The sequence below is a fragment of the Accipiter gentilis genome, chromosome 26, assembly GCF_929443795.1.
Source record: "Accipiter gentilis chromosome 26, bAccGen1.1, whole genome shotgun sequence".
Classification (NCBI taxonomy): Eukaryota; Metazoa; Chordata; class Aves; order Accipitriformes; family Accipitridae; genus Astur; species Astur gentilis.
This window is the reverse complement of record NC_064905.1, coordinates 9,470,121-9,491,884: the sequence shown is the minus strand read 5'-3', so window position 1 is coordinate 9,491,884 and position 21,764 is coordinate 9,470,121. Positions and strand designations below refer to the sequence as shown.

Genomic DNA, 21,764 nt, shown 5'->3' with positions numbered 1-21,764 from the left:
ACAGATAGCATTGTTGGCACAATGAAACAGAAAATACTCAGTCTTCGTGTACGTGAGCCAGTGAATCTGAAAATGGGCACCTGGATGAGGAGGATGCTGTAGGAGCCCTGTTTCCTTGCCAGACACTGTCCATCCTCAGCCTGACCAGTTGCATAGGTGAAATAATTAGGTGCAATCACTTGTGAAACAGGTAATTGCATGGTCTTGTTTGTCTTAAACTCTGATAATGCAGTGGAGTCCTCTGAAAATGAAATATCTGAGGAGAACTATTCAACTTTTCTGATTAAACTTGGTCAGACTCTTTTCCTTGGTCAAAAAGTTGTAGGGGAAAAAATCAGCAGCTGAAACAATTTGATGGGGAAGAAAGTTACCACGTTAAGTGCAGCTGAGGGCAAGTTAAGCTTCTGTTTGTTCTTTCCTTGCCATCTCATCTCCTTTAGCAACTGTGTGCTAATTTGGATATAACAACAGTGGGTCAGGAGGGCAATGAATTTGCAAAGATACCTATATTTGTTCAAACCTTCTTAGCTCACTAAGCCCTACATTCATTCTTCAAGAGAACATTTCTATTGTAATTCAAATCTATTAATATGCTGTTTAATCTCATTATCATATTAAAGTTCCATGTTCTCTACTTGGTACCTGAATTTCTGATAGAAAAATGTCATTAGTCTGACAATTTCACTTGTTTGTGACTTGGCACTGTGTAACAGCAACACACTGTAACTTTCAGGCTTGCTGACTGAATACCTTATGTAATGCAAAGACTACTGAGTAAAGAATTACTCATTGTTTTAAAAATACACTGTGTGGTTTATAAAAGTCTTTGTGTCCAGAAAAAAACCCTTATCTAAACATGCAGAGGTTAGCAATGTCAGTTCACATTTATTTGAAAAAAAAACCCAACAAAAAACCCCGACTGAATAAATCTGCATAAACAGTTTTATGAAGTGTTGTGTAATATCCTGAAATTCTCTCCCTGTTTTCCAGAGGGAAATTGCTTTATTAATGCTCACAATAACAACAGCATGATTGCAAAATTAGAGGTAGCTTTATTTATGTGACTTATGTTATCACGTACTTCAAATATATAGCCTGTACACTTACAGCATGTCTCTGCTTTAAGCTAGGTTGGACACATCTAGGATTTGGTTACTACTGCAACTGAATACATTCTAAAACCATGTTCAGTGATGTATTTCCATTATGCAAAATGTAATGCCACTTCTGTGAAGTGGCAAATCAAATTACTTTGAATGAATATAATAAACATTTTATATAAGAAAAGTTAATTTGCAATAATTAACAGTTCTAAACATAGAGGATCTGACTATAAAGGAAAAAAATATTAATTTAGAAATAAACTCTACCTGAATAACATGCCTCTAAGAATTAGAAAAACAGGACTAGAAATGGATGTCAAGATACACCAAACCATTATATGGTAATGCCTCTACAAGGTTTGATATCTGGGTCAAAAAAATGCAAGTATCACATCCTGTTTCTAGCTAATATCCTGGTAAGGAAACCATAGTGATGTCTAAGAAAAAACTGTCAAGAGATGGATCTGTGGCCCTTCTTTTAACAAGAGACTTGATGTAGGAACTGGTAACAATACTCTTAGCGAGTATCGTCTCTGCTGCCTGACACACTTCCAAGCTTCATTGCTTCGGAAGAGGATGGTGTACAGCTGCTTTTCCATTACAGTCACCCCTTGTCAAATGTAGATGGCAAGATGCAAGAAGCACTTCTTTACAGATGAAGAAGAATCAGCCTTTCATTCAGCCCCGTACATATACCATGGTCACTGTTCTGGTTTCCACCACACAGCTGTAATGGAGGTTTTCCGATCTATCCAGAATAACAAGTACGCATTGATACTGAAAAGCATTTCCACCTTCCTTATACCTCCAGAGAAGTCAATTAATGTATGCAGTAGTCTGAATCAAAGAAGACAGAGGAGCAACTGTGGAAAAAACAGCAATAGAATCCAAAAGATGTAACAACAGCATAAGCAGCAGGTTGACTGGGAATTTAGTAATACAGGAAATTATACTGAAAACACAGAGCCTGGGAGATGATCAGACTGCAAATCCTGAACAACACAAAGACTAGAAGATGCATCGGACACATCACAGTGATCAGCATCAGTAAAGCCCACCTAAGCCACAGTTCCAAAATGGAAACATCCAAGGTAAAATTATTAAACCCAACAATGTAAGAAAATATAAAAATTAATCAAAAATACCTTGGCTAATGGATTCTGGAAGAAATTTATGGGCAATAAATCAGTACTGAGAGAGCACCAAGAAGCTCATTATTTGAACTGTGATAACAGAAATTAAGTATCTTAAAATGGCTGGGGTCTACCTCAGAAATTACTAGCGGTTGTACCAGGCTCTACGCTGAGATCCTGGTAAGGCTGATGATCTCCTTGAAGATGAAGCCAGGCTTCATAAAGCAGAAAACTTGAAGGGTTATATCACAGTAGCTTGTTTTCCTCCCCCACATCCTTCTATCCCCAAAGGAAACAGAAACCAAAATTACATTTAGAAGAAAAAAAGCCTCATAGAGGCTTCTAGACCAAATCCTTTGCAGACCATTTTTATGTAATTATAGAATTAAGAGATGAAAGTTATGGATTTCAGTAAAGTCTTTGACATATTATCTTAACACTGAAGAGATGCTATGTCCCAGATATATGTACAATTACCCAAAGGAAGATAGTCAGCTGAACAATATTGTGAAGCCAGAAGTTAGAATTTGGCCCTATTTTTTAGCATATCTGCTGTTCATCTGGAAGAAGCACAGGCAATATATTAGATTAGTGCCCTGAGCCTAAAGAAAAGATAGCATGAAATGTGCCTACAAAAGATCAAAAGGATGCTGATGACTGTCAACATTCTTAAAATAGAAAAGTCCACAGAATAAAATGGCATAACAAGGGGTTAGAGTATATATAACATACTTTATGAAGCCTATTAGGTTTTCAAGCAGAAATACAACACTCCCAGTTTACCTATCCTTATATACACACCTGCAATACTATGCCATTCAGAGCAGAAGAGATAAAAAAACTTGAGACTACAAGGATAATAAAGGCATTTAAAGAAATAACGTAAGATAAGACAATAGGCTTGAAAAGAGAGGTGAGGAAATTATGCAAATGCTATCTCCAATAATTGAAGTATGTCTAGAGTAAGAAGAAAGCCAGTGATTTACCTGTAAGCAACAATACGACTGTTTACAGGGAGAATGACTAGCCTTGACAAAGGCAAAAGATGACGAGTTAGACTAAAGCAATAAATTGCTGAATGCAGCTTGAGAAGCTTCAAGAGTGGAATGATCATACACACAGCCATTTTAACCTGAAGTTACTGCAAAGAAAGTTAAGCATGTCCAATATGATTTAACATGTCTGTTAGTCTCAATCTTCCTTGAGTTTTATGTCCTTTAAATTTCTCCATGATTTTATTACTCAGGTTTCAGAATTCAAGAAGCAAATCAAGATATAGGCCCACTCCCTTCTCTTCCTTTCCCTTACCCCAAAGAGAGCCAACAATCTTTGAAAATGAAGGAGTATATGACGATACAATCTTCTGTGATGATTCAGACTAGATATAAGGAAGAAATTTTTTATGATGAGAGTGGTGAAACACTGGAACAGGCTGCCCAGAGAACCTGTGGATGCCCCATCCCTGGAAACATTCAAGGTCAGGTTGGATGGGGCTTTGAGCAACCTGATCTATTTAAGATGTCCCTGCTCATTGGAGGGGGGCTGGACTAGATGACCTTTAAAGGTCCCTTCCAATCCAAACTATTCTATGATTCCAAGATTCGAAAAAACCAAAACAAAACCAAAACCACCATATTGGGCATATGACATGAATACAGTATGAAATTTAAAGAAAGATTTGGCCACAGTTTCATCTGGAATAGCCATGGGGAAGCTCTGCAGCCAGCCTGATGGTGTTTGCTCAAATGGAAAAAACAGGACATTCTCATCCTGAGTCACCAAATCTCCAAGGGATAACATTGGATTCAGCAGATATCACAGTCACGGAAGAACAGCTTCTGTTGTGCTTCCATACTGTTTTGTAGGCTCTCTAGTATCTCCTGAATAATACTGAGCAAAAATAGAGAGACTGCCAGTGTCTGTGCTAGCCCTAGAATCTCTCCATACCAGAGAATTCAACAGCATAAATGGAGTATGTATTAACTTCTACCTTGATTCTGCAAGTAGCTGTGTATGGAAGGACTAATCAGCACTTCTCCTCTCACCACCTTTTGTTGTTTAAGAAGTTGTAAGACACTGTTACAAAAAAATGGTGTTGGAATCTGAAGAAAACTATTACAGATTTGCTGGTCTATAATGTATAAACAAAGATGCTGCACTATAAGCAGCAGTTCCAATAACCATTTATCCACCTTTTTTAGAATGTCTGTGCTGAATACAGTAACAGAGCTGTAAAGAAGTTTTCACCCTCATGTTCTAAGGTTTATTACTCATGGCATTAATCTTCTCTCACATAGTATCTGATTCTGGTAAATTCATAATATGCCATGTAGTGATACAAGAGAAAACTAGTAATATCACAAAAGAACACTCATTCTTCATAAAATTAGTCCTTCAGTGTTGGACCCTAATTAGAGATGGAGTGTTCATTTGCTCCCATTTCTAAAATACTTGGATTTTTATGGAAACCTGCATCTGAACCAAATTCAGCATTTCAGGCCCATTTCTGGTTCTTGTATGTGAAAATAATTGCATAATATATTTGGCCCACTTTCATAGATAAAATATACAGGTCCATTAAATATGAATCTGTTTTCTCGGTGCTGGTCAAACAGCAAAAACAGTTGTCAGCTCCTTTCCTCCTCCCCAGAGCAGCCTAGGTGCAGTAGGACAGGGCTCTCTGATCACTACTCTTTTCTGATCCTCTCCTGTTTGGTTCTCTATCTGTTGCTTATGGGATTGCAAACCTGATTATCAGATGAGAGTGTATCTGGATACCAGAGCAAAACTGTCATAGACTATGAACCATGCTGGCCTGGTATATTAAGCAAAAGGCTCAGTATAAAAAAATATAAATAATGTAAAGTTGTTCCCGGTATGCTTTGTGTAAATCCTGTAGACTGGTGAATTTCTGCAACAGTTGCTGGAATTAATTTACTCAGCCTCCTGGATTGGATTAGTACACTAGTTACTGCTTTCGAATTCTAGTTCATGATTAGCAATCTGTCACTAGACTTTGGCTATTCTGTTATGTGGCTGAAAGATCTATTGTATGAATAAGTATATAGGAAATATCACAAGTGAAACAGTATACAAAAAAAATACCTCAGCTAGTGGTGACACTCTGACACCTATGGACCTTAAATTTCCACTGATGTTGGAGGAAAGATTTCAGGTAAACACAGATCTAGTCTCATAAAACTACCTACAGGGTTTCTTAGTTAATAGCTTTGATTGTTTAAAGGGAAACTGATTTTTTAAAAATAAACTTGACAAATTAAATAAAAGCTTGTAGATTTTTTCACATTGCTGAAAAATCAACAATAGAAAGAAGAAGATTTTACAGCATCTTCATAAACTTTACAATGGGAAAAGATGATCTCTGGTACCATAACATCAAAATTAATCTCATCATTAAGCATTTGCCTTCATTCATTAAAACATGTTTCTCTCAAATAAAAAAAAAAAATATAAAAAAATTAATGGACAGGTGAGATCTGAGACACGACAATATAATCCTCCATCTTAAAAGACAATAAACTATAACCTATAAAACTAACTGGTTTATGCTATCAACGTGTGATGGATTTTTGTTGTTCCAGCAAAAATGGAACGAAATATTCTCCTGTCTGCAGGCACACTATGGTAGTATAGCATTTCTAAACAAACATGAGAAATTCCACCACTAGAGCTGTATGAAACTTATGTTTCCACTTCACGAAAAATCACTTGGGTTCTTTCTGATTTAGATTTTTTTTTTTAATTCTGATTTTGATTTTTTTCCCCTTGGAGTATCATGCTGAATTACAAATTCAAAAAGCTTCCCATGCAAAAAAAAAAAAAAAAAAAAAGAAAAAGAAAGAAAGAAAAAAAGAGAGAAAAAAAGAGATAATTTGATTTTATTTAACTTTCCAATTTTGCATGTGTGTGAAAGTTTATGCATTTCACACTGAGTACTTTTTAGCATTCAGCCCAGATTTGGCACGGTGTGAAACTCATCCAAAATGGTCAAAATGAAAAATGACAAGTGCTTTATGGTAAGTGCTCCATTTTCATTAGGCATAATGGATACTTTTTCCAAAAGTGTGTATCTTGGCAAATGTATTTTCTGCCTCAATTCTCCATCCCCAGGGGACCATTTTTAGATTCAAAATTAAGCATACAGCAAGCTGATGCTTTATTTCTGAGCAGTTTCTCGTTTAGTCAACAGTTTCCTGGTCCATTATATGTTGAAAATATGCAAACTTTTCAAGCTTTAAACACTTCAGTTGCAAATATTTCTTATCCAGGTAATCTGAAAGATCTATGAAAGTAGGTTAAATTTAGGTTTTATTTCCAATGTTCCATACAGCTCTTACTAGAATATCAGCTATAGCCATCATTTTGGATTTGTTCCTTTGGAAACAGATTAGACATATTTAACTCTACATCCTGACTGAGAAAACATCTCACAGGAAAGCTTAACTGAGTGCATGCTTTAGAAAAAAGTAATTCAGTTTTCCAGGCTAGAGGGCAGCATTCATTGCTGAGGTGGCTAAGTACACTGCTCTGCAGAGCTAAGATCATAATAATCCCACTCTGCTCATTTTCTACAAGAAATTACATTTTAAAGCTCTGTCTGGCAGAAGTGAAAGTCTGCCTTCCTGGGGCAATGCTAAAAATATATCCCCGTTTCAATTCACCTTATTGACATCCATTCGCAACTTCTCATTGTTGGCACTGGCAGCTTTTTCTGCCGCTTTCTTTTGACGCTGAGGTCCCCTGCCAAAGAAGATGTAGTTGACTAATGCATACTCCAGCAGAGCCATGAAAACGAAGACAAAACATCCCATAAGGTACATGTCAATGGCTTTCACATATGGAATTTTGGGAAGAGTCTCTCGAAGATGGGTGTTAATTGTTGTCATTGTGAGCACAGTTGTGATTCCTGGAAAAAAGAATTAACAAGTCCATTGACCGAATTCATTTTAACTTTCTAGCATAATAGGTCATAATATTCAAATGCTAGAGCTGAAAAATTCTAGATTTTTTTTTTTTCCTGGAGGAAAAACCCCTACCCCTAACCTCTGTCCATATTCCTTATCTTTGTCTTTAATTTTTTGTACAGCAAAGAAAATTTCAGCTGTAATAAACTGCATTCAATCAAACAAACAGTAGCTGGATTCTGTGAGTATGTTTTTAACCAGCTAAACTGTAACCTTCTCTAACAAGTCTCGGTTATAAATTACCAGCCTAAAGTCACTGTTACCTTGCTTTCCTCCAGCATTTTCAGGATGTCTGCAGTCTTGAATTCTTATGGGAAAATGCTACACAGAAAGGCCTGGTAAAACTCAGACAGTATTCTGTAAAGCTAAAATGTCGAATTCTCAATTGTATCTTTTATGGTGATTTACTTATTTATCTACATGAGAGCTGCACTGGCAGAAATCAGTCTGATTTATACAAAATTTGGCAATAGATACTCATGTTTATTTTTGTAACATGCTTGGATCCTCTGATGAGGGGCACAGTATAAACAAACACACATGGGACTGGTGATGAGTACTCTAGAGATTAATTAGGGAAATGGTTTTGCTTTTAGAATGTAAGGTAACAGTAAGGAAAAAAGCCCTCAAAGTAAGAAGTTAACTATACAACCCTAGTAAAACTTTATTTAATTCATACCTAAAAGGAAAAGCAATTTATAATCCATAACACAGTGCTGAATGTGTATTCTGGACTGCCATGAGCAAAAGGAAACTAAATGCATTCTCTTTGGAGAAAAAACAAGAAGTTTTTCAACAGAAAATGTTGAGACAATTAGGATAATTCTGGTTACAATGATTATACAGTTAGCTAATTCAGACATGAAATCACTTTAATTTTTATTTAAATTGTGATGATTTAAATGCTGATTCAAAAATACAAAGCTTAACAAGCCAGACATAAAAAGATGTACCAGATTTATTTTTCAAATCATGCACTATCCACTAAGCCAGAAGCAAGAAAAAGCATTCAGCTAATGCACACTGCATGACGTGTAAAAATGCCTACCTAAAGCAACTCTTGCAGCTGAAGCGTCATAATTAATCCAGAAGGAAACCCAGGACAGGATAGTGATCAGAATAGAAGGCATGTAGGTCTGCAGAATGAAGTAACCAATGTTTCTCTTAAGTTTAAAGCTGAGAGACAGCCTTGGGTAGGCACCTAAAAGAGAATATTTGGTATGGCCATAATTTACTTACATAAAGCCTGAAAACATTTTTCTGTCATTTTGTTTTTATTGTTTCATGCAACATAGAGTACACACAGAGTTGAAAGATCCAGGATAACCAGCTGTAGAATTTCTAGCAAGAATTGAAATTAAATAATCTTTTATTCTAAGGGTACAAGGGTGCTCTAGGTGCCTATGTGCTAGGGATGATAATATTCAACAATCAGCAGCCAAAATACATTTCAAAGCATCAAAGCATGGAAATGCTTCTTCCCTGACAAGCTGCAGTATGCCTACTTCAGTGTAAGACTTATTCTAACCTTCTCTCCAAGCAATGCAACACCTGCCCTTTGTCACTGGATACCAGAAATATTTTGGTGTATGAAACACTTGTCCAAATGGGTGCCTAGAGATCACTATTCAAGTCCCATTTCTGCTTGGTTTTGAAGAATTTGGGATGCACAATTCATCTATACTCCCTCCAAAGATTATTTCTATCCATATCTAGAAAGTGGGCTTTGAAGATTTTTTTTTTTTAACACACCTAGCAGCTTTCTCAAGTAGGTAGAGAGGATCCTGTAGTAATAGCCCAACCCAACTCTTGTCTCTTTTGAATGATTTAGTATGTCATTGAAATGTTCTAGTTGTTTCTTGGTTTGTTTTTTATTTTATGAAATCCAATCTTATTTTCTACTCCTCCTCACAAAGCATCTCTTCAGCCTTCAGAAAGTCATATGCTTGCTAGCCTAGGCTAAACTACAAATCCCGTGGAACAAGGATTTTAAAGGTTTTACAGCAAAGACAAAATAATTAGTCTAATACATCCTCAGCTTGGCACAAGGAACTAGAAAGAGTGAGAGAAAGGTTCCTAAATTTCCTACAGGCTGGGTTACTCCTTGTTGGGGTTAGGCACTGAGGTGTGTAAGTGGCTTAATCAGTTTTCATTGGAAAACAGAAAATACAGCTTATTTGACTGAGCCTTAACATGGCGCACTACTGTATCCTCTTCGTATGTTAATGAGTGATGCCTTATACACCATGAAAGCTGGAATAAAAACTGCCCCTTTCAAAATTCACAGTTGCTGCTCTAGTTTATTCCTGTTTCTAAAATTTTTGCTCAGATCTTCACTTGCATGTTGCAAATTAACCCATTTCCAAAAGTCTTTCCAGTGAATTCCCCTTTTAACTTCCCCTCCACAAACCTGTCGAGAAAACAACATTCTTGGTGATAAGCTTGTAGTCTACAATGGAGAACTGTGGCAGTTCAATCTTTGTCACTCCTGTGACTGCATTATCACCCCCACGCCAGTAAAATTCAATGTCATCTGTTGTATAGCCATCTATAAAAACAGGAATAAACAGTTAAGATACACATCTCTTCTGACATCGTGGAGAACAGTCCAGAGCATTAACTCAGAAAAAAACTTCAAATATATTTCTAAAACTAAGCTATTAATAACATAATAGATATAAATATACGGACAGACACAGGTAATTCTAAATATAATTTCAAACGGCCATCCTACGTATATTTTAATCTTTGTTTTTTTAAAGATATATTCTATCAATATATTAATAAAGCAAACCTTTAAAAACCAATGAAAACTACACACATCCCATATATAGATAGTAACTGCACATTCAGTTTAAGATAACTTGTGATCCCAAGGCTGGCTAAGACAGTGTGGGTTTGCTGGAATTTCAGCCCCTGGGCTGAAACACCAGCACTGGTAACAGAAACATGACCAGGTCACCTCTTGTGCAAAATGATCAGTATAGGTAAGAGGACAGTGAGAGTAATATGGATAAAAAAGAAGTCCAGCATACAGTTATCTCATTATATTTGCTCTGTACGCTATGCAGTTTATAATCTGACTATGGACGAAAAGGACAAACTCTAGTTCAAACCCATTTAGATTTTACTTGTAAAAACAGCATCTTTTTTTTTTTTGCTGAAAATGGCTTGAATGCAATAAAAGACTACCACTTTCAGTAAGGCCTTCGTAAGAAGCAGCTGTAGCAGATGCACAGCAAGCACTCTGGATGGTAAAAAAACACCCACAAAAAAACAACCAAACAAAAAAAATCCCATCACCCACAAAAAAACCCAGAAGCCAGCACATATTCACACTGTCATAAAATATATGCATGAAATACTAATCTGGGTTCGCCAAATGGCAGTTGAGCTAACTTGCGTACTCCAGAGTTGGTATACAGAACTGATCAGTAGACATCAGCAATAAATCTACTACAAAACCAGGAAGTAACATAGTTATGAAAGTTTGTAGCCTTTTAAAGGTTTTTGTTGTTAAAAATTGTAAATAAAAAGAACAGCTCAGATATAGAATAGAGACTATGACCATTAGGGAGGCTGACATAATAAAATGATACATATGTGATGTTAATTTTAAGTTCTCACCCACAGACAAAGGACAAAATTATATACTAAACACCATTTTAGAGTGCTCAAATAGCACTTAATCTCCAGAAATAATACAGATTATGCATTTTGTGGTAACCTAGAAACTATAAAACTGTTTCCACACTTCATTAATTTTTGATAATCCAAGTATAATCCAGGTGTACATCAGCAGCAGAAGGCAAGCGAGTTTTAACATATGAACCCAATAATCTGTAAAAACACTGAAGCAACCATAAAAGTCTATGCAACATACAGCAAGTTTTAAGGTCTTTTGGTAGTTACATTCTTATAGCATATCGTTAGCAATTCCAGTTTTTTGTATATGTGACTCTCTCATTCTGTTTTTCTTGGGGCTAGCAGCAAATCTAAAGTAGTTTGAGGGCAGAAAATGGAAAACTAATTTCAGGAATCAGAGCCATCTCATTCATACAGGACAGATTTTGAACAGCTGGTCAACATCAAGAATTCAAGATGGAACCCACTCTGCTTTCAAAGTTGCTGACACAAACAGCAAAACTGATGAGAGAAAATTTTTTTAAGTTTTTATGAAATTAGTTCTTCCTTAATTGTCCCATTTACCCAAAAGTTCACTAGCTCTAGCTGACAACATCAACCAAAGAAGCTTGTATCTTCTAAATAAGTTTCAACAGCTAAGAGAAAAAAAGCTTTACAATGTGGAACATTATATACTTTTGACATATCCAGAACCCCTTAAGAAACAGAGTTAAAATTCACATCAACAAATAGCTTACATAAATGGTTACTGATTTGTTTCCCCTCATACCTTCTCTCTTGTTTCACCAAGAGAAGAATCATCAAAGGAATAACTGAACATAATTTGGACTAATAACTTCCTCCTCTGTTTAGACATCTATAAAAGATGCCATCAAAAGAATCTCATAGATACCATAATCTTGGAATTTATTGTATGTTACTTGTTCAGAGTCTAAAACGTAAGAGGTCTGAAAATGAGCCAAGATTACTGCTATCTGTCAGTAGAAGACCTATCACCAGTAATCAAACAAGCATTAACAGTGACTCCACAATCATACTGATGCTTCTTACACACTTTGTGATATAATAAAGTATGTTCAAATCTGCATTTTTAATCATCAGAACTCATTAGCTTTGAAGTTGTCTCATGAAGTTCAACATGTGACTAAACTTTGCTTTTGCTTTTCACTTACTGCATCTTTGTGTAGGAAAACCTTTAGCACCCCACAAAAAAATTGTCTCAGATTAAATTTACAGCACAAAATTGTTGCATGATGACCAAGAGATGCTGTATTTAGAGGCAAGAATAGCTGTAGCACAATGATTTCCAATAGCTAAGCAAGTCATCCTTAATTCAGCAAGACTGTTGCTAGAACTGACTTCGAAATGTTCTATAGTATCAGTTAAGTTATTTCAAAGGAGTCAAATTACAGACTTACCCAGGAGATTGGAATTGTTTTGTTCTCATGAGGAAATAATGTATTTTTCTGCTTAATTATGATTTTCTCAGACTGCCTAATTATATAAGAGCCTCCCTCTCTACCTCTCATTTCTTCAATTAACCTTGTTCTACTTCCTCCAGAGCAAAAGGTACACGATGGAAGAGCATGATGACTCTAAAAGTTTCTTTCCTTCCAAAATGACCTGAAATACTGAGGCATTTCTAAGTATTGTGCATTTTAAGAAATGAGGAACACTTGCACTTGGCCACATGATTGAGATTACCACAGTTTCTGAACTAACAGACTTGAGCTGTGAAACATAACTTGAAAACCTTTGCCAATATATTGTAATCTTTAATTTAGCTTTTTTTATGTTCATTACTTCTTGTGGTAAAAATATATACCAAGTTCTGGCTCTGACACTGTTCATGTAACACTTGGTAACTCCCTTCCTCTTCTCTGGGTTGTGGGGTGTGAATGTCTCATCCTGCCTGGTTGCATTCTCTGGTTCTCCAGTGGATACTGGTAAAAGCTGTACTCCAGCAAACGGATTTTGTTTTTGCAAATTGTTACTCACCACCTGAATCCGCTAATACAAAAGCTGTTGCTATGTTCCCAAATACTGCATGGAAAGAAGGCTCTCTGCCCTTTCTGTGATGCACATAGAACTGTTACAGTTATTGGTGTACCTTCTCCCAGTGGAGAAGCAGTTCTTTGACAGGAAGGGAAATTACCGTTAGCATTGGGGCATTGGCTGTTGACAAGTTGTTTCTACTCTCTGCAGGATACTAGATTTTAAGTACAGCTAGAGCTACTTCATTTGCTTTAAAAGGTACTTTTCGAGGAAGATCAGTGGTACATGGATGGAGATCATTAATGATTGTGTTCATGGCAAGACAGGCCCACTTCAGTAAGACACTTGAAGGGAACACATTTGTTTCAGTATCTGTGTGAAGCACAAATCCTTCATTCAGTGCAGTAAGTTCTTTGGTCATTTTTCCAAGAGTTACATGGTATGAGGAGTACGTGCAGGTTCTGCAGACCTGAAATTCATCAGGTTGTCACGATATCTTTCACTTCTCTGGTCACAAGTCTATCTTCAGCAAATAGGCAGACAGCTTACTTATGTTTCCTTGTCTATCACCACTTTATATTTGTCAAGTCTCACTCTAGGCTTTCAGAGAGAAAAAGAAAATAAAATATAAAATAAAATAAAGAAAAATTAATAAATTGGCTGATCTTGAGATGTAAAAGCAGGTATATGTTATGAAAAAATATAAAAGAACAGCCTTAGAGAGTTTTGAAAGTATAATATTACATACCTTGTTGTGAGGGTTCAGTCTTACTTTGTGATATTGCTGAGTTTTGCTGATATTGTATCTCAAACCTACCCTGCCCTCCAACAGCAAGTTCCAGATTCTAATACCATTTACTGAACCTGGTGGGATTAATTAAGGTAATTTATTTAATTCTGAAGTAATTTAACTGTTGCTCTTAAACTTCATAACTAATAAATCAATCTTTTATTATTCTTTCTGAGAATATAAATGCTAAAATAGGTTAAAGCAAAAAAACCACCCCACTTTTTATGTAAAAGAAAATATGTTTATAAAAAGCGAAAATGGGTCTTTATTTTATTTTATTTTTTAGAACATCTGATAGTTCTGCCCAACCGCCTGCACATGTTTTGGCCTTGAACTGTCTAATCATACCAGGGTTCACGCAGGTGAACTCCAGGATTTCTGTTCCGGCAGACAGAGCAGTGCTCTCCCTATACCAGGAAAAAGTGGTTAAACCTCTCCCGGTATTCTCCCAGCCTTAGTACTAACCAAATATCGACAACTACTTCCAGAGGAGAGCTGAACTCCTTTGAAAGTCTCAGCCAAAAGTTCAGACCAAAGATTCCAAAATATGCAGCTCTGGGCTGCTTTGGGGAGACTGCAGAACTGCCTGCTGCTTAAGGTACTTACGTGGGGCAACTGCTAAGCTGAGACATTGACACGGAATGACAAGACTTGTTAGTAGGTATTGAGAAGTAGTAGTTCAGGAAGTCTCTTCAAGCTTTTATTAAGATACTTCTCTCTCTTTCCAAGAAGGATAAATTATCCCTTTCATGTCATAACACGGAGAAGGAGAGAAAATAATATTATAGTCATCTGCACGTGAATGCTAATGTTTACTGCTAAAGTACCCAAAGCTAATTGGGTATAAGTGCAATATCTGCAAAACATCTGCCAGAAAAGAAAATGGGTCAGTTCATGTTTCCAGTGGATGTTTTACAGATATTGAAGTCCAATTACCTGTGGCTATAATAAATTCCTTCTGAAGGTATCTGGGACTCAAAACAACCTACACACAAGATAAAATTAAAGACCAACCAATTTAAAATAGTTATAAGCAGTCTAGGATGAAAAATCTGTGGCTCTTGAAAAGAAAAAGGCAGAATTAATGAATGTCAGCTCAATATTTCTGAATTATCAGATCACATGTCAGTAATGTAGAAAGTAAAGCACACTAAACCCAAAAATGCTGCAAGTCATTTTTGCAAGAATCTGAGTTTGGCGCAGAACACTGTCTATTTGATTTAGATTGTAAAAGAACTGTTGCTTTACTATAGCACAAATAAAGGCTGGGTGAAGAATGGATTGAAAGCAGCCCTGCAGAGAAGGACTTGGGGGTGTTGGTTGATGAAAAGCTCAACATGACTCAACGATGTGTGTTTGCAGCCCAGAAAGCCAACCGTATCCTGGGCTGCATCAAAAGAAGAATGATCTGCAGGTCGATGGAGGCAATTCCCCCCAGCTCTATTCCACTCTCATGAGACCCCACCTGCAATACTGTGTTCAGCTCTGGGGCCCCCAACATAAGAAGGACAGGGACCTGTTGGAGCGAGTCCAGAGGAGGGCCATGAAGGTGATCAGGGGGCTGGAGCACCTCTCCTATGAGGACAGGCTGAGAGAGTTGGGGTTGTTCAGCCTGGAGAAGAGAAGGCTCCAGGAAGACCTTACAACAGCCTTCCAGTACTTAAGGGGGGCCTGCAGGAAAGTCAGAGAAGGAGTTTTTACACACGTATGTAGCGATAGGACAAGAGGTAATAGATTTAAACTGAAAGAGGGTGGATTTAGATTAGATATAAAGAAGAAATTCTTCACTATGGTGTGGTGAGGCAACTAGAACAGGTTGCCCAGAGAAGCTGCAGATGCCCCATCCCTGGAACTGTTTAAAGGCCAGGCTCGATGGGGCTTTGAGCAACCTGGTCTAGCAGAAGGTGGCCCTGCCCATGGCAGGGGTGTTGGAACTAGATGATCTTTAAAGGTGCCTTCCAACCCAAACCATTCTATGATTCTATGATTCCATATATTAAATTTTATGTAGCACTGCTACCAGCACAGAGAATCTGATTGATTGCTTCTTCCTAAATCACTTGTGTATCATCAGCAACACAATTTACTTCACATTCAGAAAGTTCACTTCCTCATTCCTTTCCTGCATCACACATCAGCAGTCAACCAAATCAATACATTGTCCTAGTAATATGGCACCTATCCCGAGAGAAGCAAAGCATTCTTGACTCCCCTGAACACGGACAGGCAATTTATCATTGCTTGTACTTCAAGGAATGACAGATGATGAAGTGCTGCAGAAGAAAAACAAACAACTAGTAAAACATAAAATAGAAACCTCTTCATACAGAAAATACCAAAACTCCTATTTTTTTCCGGCCTACTTAAGAGAAGTCAAAATTTAGAAATTCTTTAAATACGATCAACCTAAAATGAAAGCTGTAGCATTACTGGCTGAGCATGAGAGTATTTAGACACAAGATAGTTATCAGAAACACCACACAATGGAAAAAAAGAAGCCAACTTTTCTTAAAAAACCTCAGGATTTATCAGTAGGTTTCACTGCCTCACAATACTCTTGTTCGTACACGACAGCAGGGCCATACTTTAGATTGATATATAGATACACATACACATCTACAGTGTGCACTCTGTGTAGGAATTCAAGTGGTCCATATTACTAACACTATGGTAGCACCTGCAGACTAAAGACAAGACATTTGTTGATTTGTGGAAAAAAAAAAATGACATAAACATGCAAAACAGTGAAAATGTGGCTAAAACATAGAGAGGATTCTAAGGCCATGCGTTAACATCACTCTCCTCTGAACCATCATCAAATTGTCTGAGCATGGCTGAAACAGCAGTGGGCAATACATGCATACATTCAGCATCATGTCCGAGCTAAGGAGAACTACTTCAGCATCAACAATGACACAAAAGGATCCTGTTGGGAACTGTCTTAATCCTAAGCTCATCTGCTCAAACTCATCCAAAAGAGTGTCTCTCTAGTTACATCTTCGATCAGTGATTCTGGACACTGTCAGCATAGAAGTATGATGAAGCACAGTTTGGCCACTTCAACAGCATTTTTGCTCAGCAGGTCTGGAGGCTCAGTGAAAGCTGGCATTAAACAATCTTCCTGATCACCTGAGGTATTTGTCTTTTGCTCACCAATACAAAACATGAGAACTCAGCTTACAGCAGGTTCTGGAATTAAATGCTATTATAAAGCAGCCATTTACAAGAATAATAACATATACATTGTGGAGAATAACATAGTTGCATTACACACATAGTATTTTTGGAAAAAAAAACCCCAAACCACAAAATTACTTTAAAATATACAAACATCTATGGACTCCTAGGTAGGGAATCAGTACCTACTTAAGCTATTTAATCTCTCATATCTGTGCTGCTATCAATTGGATTTTCTTTGCCCAGCCACTCACAAAACAGTAGCTTCCCAAAATAAAATGGAGAGAACCGATGGATGATACCTACACCAGACTGAAGGTTTTGATTTAGAATATACAAAAAAATTCTTAGCTAACAGTCTTAAGACATATTAATTTATCTAAATGCAGGCCATAGGCTATCAGACTAATTGAGAAACTCAACACTACAGGCCCTGTACCATGAGATGAATGCTACACATAAATATTAAATAAATGGATAATCCTGTTTATGTAACAGATCATGGAACACCTTTAGTAGCAATATCTATGCATTTTATTTATTTTTTAAACATAGAACCACCACTTTCTCCTTTTTCAAGAATTTCTTCAGCGGTTTTGCATTTGCACAGAACAAACTGCAAAATTACTTACAAAATCATAAGTAACAGGGAAAACATATTTTGAAATTCCAAAACCCTTCAGAACACTCAAACTTGGTTCACTGCATCACTTCATTCTTCACTATCCACTTATTCACTCAAAAACAGAGCCAGAAAGAATGTTAGAAGAGTTTGTTTGCAGGGATCTTCAAAGCTGAGGAGAGTACACTGAAATCACCATACACTGAAATCAATGGGGTGATACAAAGGGGAGAAGGAAAGTCAGAGTTTGTGTACTGCTGAACACATTTGACATCAGAGAAACTGGAAAAAGCACATTGTACTTGTTTCTCTCTCTTCTCCCCCCCCCCCCCCCCCCCCTTCTGTCTTTCTGCATAAAACATTAAAATTCTTTTTACATTTCACTTCAAAGACTTTTTCCCCTAAGGCTCTGAGGATTTGGATACGAAAGAGGATGTACAATTTTCTGACTACAGTGAAACTCAATTGATTTTTAGATTAAATTGGTAACATTCTCAAAAAACAATCATCTTCAAGTTGTAGAAATGGTTCCTTACTTGGAGGGGGGGTGCGGCAAAGAAAGAAGGGAAGAAGGAAATGTGACTCCATAATTGCTGTAGAACAGTATACAGCTATTAAAAAAAGGTGTTTTGATGGACAAGTGAAATTACAAAATTGATTCCAGGGCTCAGAGTAGGCTTTTCATGGCATTAGCAGAACCAAATTTAATTTTCAGGTAGGCACTTCAGGTTGATTTCTTGCTTACGGTGAGCTGGGTAACTTACAGAATAGGTGTCCTGGTGCAACCCATTAAATGTCATTGCTGGGTTTTTTCCTAATGATTTCAGTGAAAATCATTTGTACTTTAGGGCACTTGCTGCAAAATGCTTTCATAAGTAAATTTCCACTGTTACAATATTTCTAGGAAAAGAAAGAGCGATCAGAAACAGACAGGGAGAACTGTATCAGTGCAATAGTATTCAAAAACCTTCTAGCTCCTAGAACCTGGCAATTTCTTGCAATCTTTCTGCTTCCATAAGCTCAGTTACTCCCACCAGTATGAATGATCTAAAAAGTTATTGGATTCAACACCGTGGAGATCCTGCAAGTCCAAGTGTTCCTCACATAACGGAGAGATGAGTATATGCAGCACAGTGGTGCCTGGTGATATGAAGTCAACGATGCCTAATTAGCCAGAAGCACGTGCCATGCCATCGGAACTATATTCTTTCTGTGACTCCAGCAACAGCTAGGCACCACACTGTCCAGTGCTAGTCTCTGCAATGCTGTACACTGGCACTTTCTGTGTAACTTGGAGTACAGCTCTTTCCCAGATCTGTGGGAATTCGCAAATCACATGCAAGAATGCTCGTCATCTTTTTTCTTCTGATCTCCACCATTCATTCACGCTCGGTGTTTCCTGCAGACCAAGTGCTGTGTTTATGTATCAAGCCTATCCCAGAACACAATAATCTATAATATATCTGATCCAGTTTCATTTATTTAAATGTCTAAAGTTCAGGGATTTCTCTCGCTATTGAAATTACATGTCTGATTTCTGTAGGCAAACAAGTAATGCTAGATAACCATGAGCATTTTATACAGTATCTGGAAGCATCCTATCCCATAGTTCTGCCACAGTTTATGTTTATATTATCTAACCCACTTACTTCATTGAGCAGAGAACCTCTTCTGAGGATAAGGTTGACAATGATATGTCTGTTTTGCACATTGATTAAGGCTGGATCATGTTTGAAAGGGATTTTAGTGTAGCATGGGTGACATTAAGAAAACGTTATGTGAAGAAAACATGGGTGGCGAGTGTTGTCAATATGAAGATAGTGCTAAACATTACTTATTTCTCACTTCGACTAATTGTAAAATTATAAAGAAAAAAAATCCATCAATCTGTAAATTTCAAAAAGCAGACTAGTATACATTACAATTCTGCAGTAAAGTTTATTAATTCCCTATTAAATGTATCACTTAAAAAAGGAGTTCCTGAACACAGAAGTAACCATACTAAACATGTCAAATCTATCTTATATGTAAGGGACTTTTTAATGGGGGGGGGGGAGGGGGGAGGGGGACGGGGGGGGACGGGGAAAGCAGCTTAGGTTAATTTGTAATTAAAAGTAGACTATGGTAGAATACTGGGAAGCTGAATATTAAGAAGCCCAGGATAAAGGTCTATTTTCTTGAAGCTCAATTTGATTATCAGCTATACAGAAGAACCAAGAAATTTACTTTCACTTCTCGTAAGAGTAGATCTTCAAAGATGCAGTAGGAAGTTGCAATATATAACCATGAGGATGATATCAATCGTTGCTGAGGAAACCAACATTAGGCAGAAATAACAAATTGCTATTTAAATGTGAACTGCAGCTGATGTAAATATGATAAAAATGAATACATCAATTCTTAAGTGATCTATTTCAATGCCATTAAATCACAAAATGAACAGAACTCAAGTGAAAATAACTATTTTCAAAAAGACAAGTGCAATCAGGTAGAAGCAGGCAATGGGCTTTTTTTTTTTCAGAGTAATCTACAAAGTGAAGATATAAAGTATTTATTATGTTTCAAGACTTAAGAAAATGTTACTGCATCATTCATTACTATTTTCTTCCACACTTAAGTCACTGAAATCAAGTTGAAGTTAAATAAAAAGCCTAAATATCTTCAATACCATGCTTTAGCATTGAAAACTGCTTACAGAAAAACACCACTGGTTTCATCCAGCTCACGGGATTTAACCTTAATGAGAAACTGAACATCCCCCAGGAAGCCGAACTGGGGTATACATGTTGAAGGACTAACTCAGAATGCCAAGAGACTACTCAAGGCCTACTTGAACCTTCTACCACACCAGAAAACCTCCAGTGTAAAAAGGATGATAATTAAGTGCACATATTTAATACACAGGGCTAAAAATTTTCACCTGAACAAAAGTCAGGAAATGAATCGTGCATCTCTTAAATATTAATTGGATCATTATATAAAATCCATAAACAAACAGGTGGACAAGAGCTCTGTTTGACTGTGATACTTCCAGTGGATTTGGGCTGTGTTCTGTTAACTTATTTCCTAAGGGACTGAATAATTAAACATGTAGAGTATTAAAAAAAAATCAACTTTATAGATCTTTTAAAAGATCCATGGTACATCTTTTTGCATAAGCAGCCCATAACAATTGGAAAATCTAATTGAGCACAGTGAGGGCGACATCACCCACGAGAAGTCAGTCAGAGCTGTTCTGAATGAGTGGAAGGAAGCCACAAACACCTGAAGCAGTAAATACCGTCATTCTGGTCCTATGCTATTATCCTGGCCTTCTTGTTCTGTTGACAGTACACTTCCTCAATCAAATCAATTCTGAAGGCCTGCCAGTATCCTGAACCCAATCAGCCTCTTTCAGCCTCTGCTTAGTCTTCACTTGGCAAGTTTCTTGTGGCACGCTTGTGTGTATCTGAGCAAATTAATTTGGTGGTATCTAACTTGCAGATTTGTGGAAATACCTGTATTAATAAGGACATACTTGCAAAAATAGCTAAAAATGGAGAAGATTTTGCATGGGTGGTCTCATCAACCAAAGAATCAAATATGAAATCTCTTATGTGTTTTCAAATGAGGCATATGTATAAGTAATGATTCAGTTTGAAAGTACTGTTCTCTTTTCGTCTAATATTAAAGATCCAACTTGGGTGCAGAGGGAACAATTTTTTTGTCCTTTGATGCAAATATATACTGAATTTCTCAACTGTATTCCAAAAAGATGATTTTGCAGATTGATGGAAATGCCCTAAACCCCAACTTTTTGCATAAAACTGAAGACTATTTCTGATGTTTGAAAACAATTATTAGCAACTGTCTTCTACGCTTGAATAGGCCATGTTTCCAGTAACAGAACTTTTATGGTAAAATGTACATTCACACTGAGTCGGTGTAAATGACAAATTATTTTCTCCTCCCAGCCTTTATTAAGGGCAAAGATCATGTGGGGAAAACAAATACTTACATTTGCACCCTACCATCAATTTCATCATTGCAACCTGTACTCATCCTCATGTTTTGAGCTGATCCCTACACTTTTACCTCATTTGGATACATTAACTTGAAATTTATGCAGAGCAAAAATGGTGTCCAAAACAATAACATATGCTCTGGATATGATGAAGGGGCTTAGACATTGAATATTAGTTTCTAACAGGTAAATAAATCTCCCAGTTTTCTTACTTAAGAGAAGACTTCATTGAAAGACTATATGGGTTGGACTTTTGCCCTTTTATCTGATTGAAGAGTTGGTCTTTTCAAAACTGGAAATAGAAGCGAGGG

The 21,764-nt window shown here is 36.9% G+C and overlaps 2 protein-coding genes across 4 annotated transcripts in view; one reads left to right on the top strand and one right to left on the bottom strand.

Moving 5' to 3' along the window:
• Positions 1 to 21,764, bottom strand: part of GABRB2 (gamma-aminobutyric acid type A receptor subunit beta2) — a 617,197-nt gene that overhangs the window by 451,551 nt on the left and 143,882 nt on the right. For all 3 annotated transcript variants that reach the window (XR_007509653.1, XM_049829151.1, XM_049829150.1), the window contains 3 exons: positions 9,632 to 9,769; positions 8,270 to 8,422; positions 6,919 to 7,163 (listed from right to left, as the gene is read on the bottom strand). Coding sequence is in view for 2 of the 3 variants with exons in the window: in XM_049829151.1 (XP_049685108.1) it covers positions 6,919 to 7,163; positions 8,270 to 8,422; positions 9,632 to 9,769 (536 nt within the window). In the remaining variant the exon portion in view is untranslated. The remainder of the gene's footprint in view (positions 1 to 6,918; positions 7,164 to 8,269; positions 8,423 to 9,631; positions 9,770 to 21,764) is intronic.
• LOC126050797 (uncharacterized) overlaps positions 1 to 21,764 on the top strand; it is a 920,783-nt gene that overhangs the window by 870,044 nt on the left and 28,975 nt on the right. The window lies entirely within an intron of this gene.